This window comes from Limulus polyphemus, unplaced genomic scaffold (assembly GCF_000517525.1).
Source record: "Limulus polyphemus unplaced genomic scaffold, Limulus_polyphemus-2.1.2 Scaffold632, whole genome shotgun sequence".
Lineage (NCBI taxonomy): Eukaryota > Metazoa > Arthropoda > Merostomata > Xiphosura > Limulidae > Limulus > Limulus polyphemus.
This window is the reverse complement of record NW_013666242.1, coordinates 263,415-269,426: the sequence shown is the minus strand read 5'-3', so window position 1 is coordinate 269,426 and position 6,012 is coordinate 263,415. Positions and strand designations below refer to the sequence as shown.

At 31.7% G+C, this 6,012-nt stretch overlaps 1 protein-coding gene across 2 annotated transcripts in view; it reads left to right on the top strand.

The window, feature by feature from the left end:
* LOC106459584 (PCNA-interacting partner-like) overlaps window positions 1-2,389 on the top strand; it is a 58,278-nt gene extending 55,889 nt beyond the window's left edge. For both annotated transcript variants that reach the window (XM_022386098.1, XM_022386099.1), the window contains one exon: window positions 1,711-2,389. In XM_022386098.1, coding sequence (XP_022241806.1) covers window positions 1,711-2,053 — 343 coding nt within the window. In that variant the 3' untranslated portion in view covers window positions 2,054-2,389. The remainder of the gene's footprint in view (window positions 1-1,710) is intronic.
* The last annotated feature ends 3,623 nt before the right edge of the window (window positions 2,390-6,012 follow it).

Here is a 6,012-nt window from a genome sequence, read left to right as displayed (position 1 = left end):
TACCACACCACCTTCAGTGCATAGTGTGAATCTTGAACAGTATCACACCACTTTCAGTGGATAGTGTGAATTTTGAACAGTACCACACCACCTTCAGTGCATAGTGTGAATCTTGAACAGTATCACACCACTTTCAGTGGATAGTGTGAATTTTGAACAGTACCACACCACCTTCAGTGCATAGTGTGAATCTTGAACAGTACCACACCACCTTCAGTGCATAGTGTGAATCTTGAACAGTACCACACCACTTTCCTTGAATGTGAAATGAAGTTGCAAATGATAACACAGTTTCTTTTCAATTGTATTCAAGTTAGCCCAACAAAACAAAAAAGTCTCAATTTTGTAAAATAAAATGTGAATCAACTAGCATGTTTAATACATTACAAATATTTAGTCAGATTTGTTGAAACTGTCCTAAATGCCATAACAGTACAACTGAAGAATTAAGCAGTATCGTAGCTTCATTTTTTCACTTAAGTAATTTGTATCCCTTATTTAGCAAAAAGCGTTTTCAAAAGTTATTAGTTTATTTAAAGTTTTACAAGCCTATAACAGTTTGATTATTACTATTTCCTGCTCTGCTGGTTTAATTAATTACTATTGTTAAAGATGTTTCTATAATAAACCCAAGTATAACAAAGAAAAATTGTGCATGTTGTTCAGGTTTCAACATTACATTTGACAATAAATTAACACTGTTCTGACATATTCTATTAGAGAATTTAAATATGATATCCATTTCCTTTCAGTATTGTGTCTTACAATTGATATAGGCAGTTTTTATTTCAGAATTTTAAAGACATCACGCTGTATAATGTATGAAACTTATAACTGTGTACTAAGAGATTAGTAGATCTTTTAGAATATTTTATTGTAAACATAAGTCTCTTATTTTAATATATACAACACTAAAGTCTTTTTAGAAGTTTCTTTGAACACTCACTCAGATTGACTGAGTGTTTTATGTGGTGAAGAGTATTTTAAAAATTATGTTTGATCAATCTGTTTGTTATGTGGTATATTGTACCACAGTTTCTTGGAAGTATTGCCATGATCATTACATAAAGTTCACAGTGAATGGCAAATAAGATGTGGCCTAGTGAATAAAAAAACATCTTAGGTTTTATTATTTATTGACTCAATGAGTTGAGCTGGGTTGCTTCAGATTTGGAAAGTTTAATGGATAGGTTTTTATTTGTGGGTCATATTTTAAGTAGTGTCTGTTGCATCTTTGTCCTTTATCATCTTCTTGACAGATCGTCTAATTGTGATTTTATATATATATGTAGTTTTATATTGTTCAAAACTGTGTTTTTAAACAAAAGGTACATGTGTTTGTGTGTGTATATATATAGAGATAGATAGATAGATATTGTAGTAGTAAATATGTAATTGCAAAATGAGAACCTAACATCACTATGTGTAAGTGGGTGAAAACTGTCACCAACCACAAAACTATGAAGTGAAAATATCCCAAAATGTAATCCAAAAAAGTGAAAACATGCCATAAAAAAAAGTCAAAACATGTATAGTCATGAGTGGTGTAAAAATATCATGATTGTATAGGTTTTTGACATGTCCTGAATGTACTTGTGTTTGTGTATGTATAAATGCGTATGATCAGCTGATACAGTAATATTAATCAAACTCCAAATGTTATAGCTGTATGAAATTTTAACAATTTATAACTTGTTCTTTTTAATGAAGAGAGATGCCATCTGCTAAAGTGGAAACTTCTACAGGTGATCTGGTCATTCTTTCCAAAAACACAAATATCTGTGTTTCAAGACATGGAGGAGAGAAGAAGAGCAAAATGTCATCTAAACAATCGAAAATAGCTGCAAAAAGGTTGTTTCTCAAAGACATTACAAATGAGCCATTGTCTAAAGTGTCAAAGAAAAATATATTGAATAATGAGTCCACCTCCAAAACTTCCACTTCCAAGAAAAATAGTGCACCAAAGAAAATTGGTAATAAAGTTCCGAAGTTAGCTAAAGGTGGAATAATCAAAGGCCAAGGAAAAATTACAAGGTTCTTTCAAATAACTTAATGCTTTTTTTAATAGGAAAAATAATTATGTATTCAACTTGTGTTCTTTTATTATTAATGTATATTTTAAAGACTAAAAGATAATTTTCTCATTTAAACAGATAAATAATTTTATCTTACTGTAGTTTATAAAAATTTGATTAACGAAATGCATTATAATTGTGTTAATCACGGCCGAACACCGCCTACATTTTTTTTAATCATGTGCTGAGAATTATTTTCTTATATTATTGGCAGTTTAATGACATTGATAGTGTATTTAAAAGTGTAAATTTTAATGACTGATCCAACTTTATTAAATATTTTACATTAAACGACAGTATTAATTAATTTACTCCTTGTTTTATAGTTCGTTGATATTTATATATAATGCTTGTAGTTGAAATTTCTTAAAATGTAAGTATATTATTTCTTGTTTTGGCTTATCATCTATGTTCTGCATTAAAACTTAAAACTGGTGATGGATTATTTCACTCAGAGTATTAAATCATAAATAATTGATTATCTGTATTGCAAAGTTTTAACTAGTTTTTCAGTGTGTAGAAGTAATAATTTGCTTTTATATATTTAGTTAAAAAATTTCACTTACATATGGATATTTTATTGGGATTCTAAAAAAAAAAATAACTTGTTTTTCTAATAATTGGGAAAATTTATCCTGCAGAACATTTTATATTTTCCAAATGTTTGTTTAGTACTGGGCTGATTGTGGCCCAGTTTTAAACAAACTGTGTAGCTGTGGGATCATCATTTCCATTTTGTCAGTGCAAATAAAATTGCTCTGCACTTTGGGGCCACATGTGCATCAAATCCCACTGTTTGATCGGACAAGAGTAGCCCAAGGATTATCTGGATGCTGTTGACTAACTGCCTTCTTTCTAGTCTATTAGTTCAAAATTAGGGACAGTTAGCACAGATATACCTCGTGTAACTTTGCATGAATGTCTGAAAACAAACCATTTAATATCATTAACTTTATTACTATAATATTAACTATGAGTAATAAAGCTTTTACATGTATTTATAAAGTAAGTTGTATTTAAAAACCCATCTATATTAACTATTTTGTATATTTTAGTAACTTATTAATGAAATGCATATTGGAATCACATTAAATGTTGTATTAAAGAAAACAGTAAATACATTCTAAATAGCTAACTTCAAATACCTACTTGCATTATTTGAGTAATACAGTATTATGCTGTCTTTAATACATCAACCAGTCATATTTAGCTGCATGTTCTTTTTCTTTGGCGTAACTAACTTTTTCCTTTAATTCAGCTTTTTGTACACGATTTGCAACTTGCAGGTGATGAAAAAAAAAATACATTGAGGGTACATAATGCTATTCAGATTTTTTATGTCTACTTGTGAAATGCATGTTGATAAAGTATATATTAAAGCTGTCAATACTTTTGACACTGTTCAAGTTATAAATGTAAGATTTTTCTAGAACATTTGTAGATGCACACTGTAAAAACGTTTACAGAAATGTACTTTTACATATGCAGAGTATTCGCAAATGAATACTTACTCATATTCAGAACTTGTACAGATGCATACTTATTCAGAGTATACATCTATCTCCAACTCTTTGGCTTTGTTTTGTTTACAGAGGTAGCAGAGAACTTTACTAAGAAAGATTTCAGATTAAACACTGCAGTTCAATCAGGTCCACTAATTGTGATAGGTATTTTGTGCCAATAATTACTATAGGCTGATCAGGGCCCATAACTATGACAGCTGTTCTGGTTATATTTAACAGATTATACATACACGTGTGTGACTTTCCATTGCTCAGTTAAATTAACTTACAAGATCTTATAGCCACTGAATGTCTTTATTTTTATTAAATGAATTCCAAATGATTCATATGTTTGTTCTTTCTTGTGTTAGCTATCTTCTAATAGACAATGTGTTATGTTTAATAGAAAGTGTGTTATATTTAATTTTGTGGTCAGTTTTGTATATTCTCTTCAACCTCACTGTTGTTTTGAATGATGCCACAAGTCACTATTATGTGCTAAAATAACATTTGAGCTGCATTGTGTAAAGTGCTACGAATTATAATTTTCTTATTGTTTTCATTTACAAATGAATAGTTCTTAATATAGTTAATTTTTACAGCTTTGTGTAGCATTGATATATTTTACAAATTGAGTTGGATTATTACTATGAAAAATCACTAGCTTACCAAAAGTCACATTGAGTTTTTAATGTACCTAGTCAAAAATTTGGTTATTCTGAATGTATGTTTATGATTAACATATAATAAATGTTTCCAAGTATGTATCTTATGCTCACAGTGTGCGTGCGCGTGTGGATGAATTTGTTTCATTGGAAAGCTAGGCTACTGCTTAAGATTAAGCTGATCAGTAAACTTATAATTAAGTAGTTTGGGTTATTGTTGTTTTGGGGCCTACTCTGGTGACAGGGCTTGAAATACTTTTAAACAGTTGTAAATCTCTAAACTGGTACCATTGAAAAGTAGTTAGCATAGACAGGATTATTAGGAGTGTGGGGGTGGGGAGCAGTTTTTTCTGTGGGATGTAGTATGCATTCTCAACAATTAAGTTAGTCTTTTGTTTTCTTTTTGCCTCCACCCTTAGCTCCATTTTGGTCTAAATCACACTCATATTAACTAGGATTTACTTTATACGAAATATTATTTAAAAAATCTTTAAACAAAGCATGCAATATAAATTCATACCAGTTTGGTCTCCTGGTGAGTCAAAAATGAGTTTACAGACAGCTCTAAGATCCGAGGTTCAATTCACGCGGTAAACAGAGTGTAATGGTGGTAGCTTTGCTCTAAAATCACAAAAAAACATACTAGTTTGTAGTAGAGTAAGATGTCTCATTGGCAGCTGTGTAACAACTTTCAAAAGTTAAATTAATATACAAAAATATGGGCTTTAAACAATATATAAATATAATAGTACTGTCATGTAACTACTTCACAGGGTGTGGATGGATCTTCACCAAAGTTGGTATGGAGGTCCATGTGGGGGTATGTACAAATGATCAATTTTGCGGTTTTTATGGGCGTTTTTATCACTACTTCGCCCCCCTGTTGATGGATCTTCACCAAACTTGGTATGGAGGTTCATTGGGTCCATGCGAAGATACATAAAAATTTCAATTTTGCGGTTTTTATGGGCGTTTTTGCGTTACTTACCACTACTTCGTCCCCTGTTGATAGATCTTCACCCGATTTGGCATAAAGGTTTGTTGGATTCATGCTGAGATACACAAAAATTTGCAGTTTCACATTTTGTGTTTTTTAGTTTTTATGAGCGTTTTTGCACTATTGCTTATAAGGAAAGCAATTTTTCATATCCTAAGATAACCTTTCATTAATCATGAATTTTACGTAACTTCCGTCCAGGGGATGGATACTCCAGTTACTGTACTAGTGCCTAGTGGTTTCTAAACTTAACCTTTCTGCGTTTTAATGCGATGAGTGTGCCTGTTTTTATGAGCAAAGTTATGTGTTTGTCAGTTTGAACCTCGAGTCAAGTACAGCATTCATCCCACTTCCGTATTTGGACTTCAGGGTCGCAAGTGATGAAACCCCCAGGTACTTAGTGGTAAATGGCATCAGAAAATAAGCTCTCCCTTGGTTCAAGTTTAGGGTACTCTCCAGTTTTGTAATGCAGAACTGTAATAGAGGATTCATTTTAAACTGACCTTAATTTTCCGTCGCAAGAAAGCGCTATCTAACAAGCGCTCTTCTTTTGTAGAGAAACTAGCAGACTCGTCATTATTCTGCAATGCTGGAAGATTCCCAAGTAAAGAAATAAACCAGCAGACTCGTCATTATTCTGTAATGCTGGAAGATTCCCAAGTAAAGAAATAAACCAGCAGACTCGTCATTATTCTGCAATGCTTGAATCTTCCCAAGTAAAGAAATAAACCAGGGGACTCGTCATTATTCTGCAATGCTTGAAGCCTCCCAAG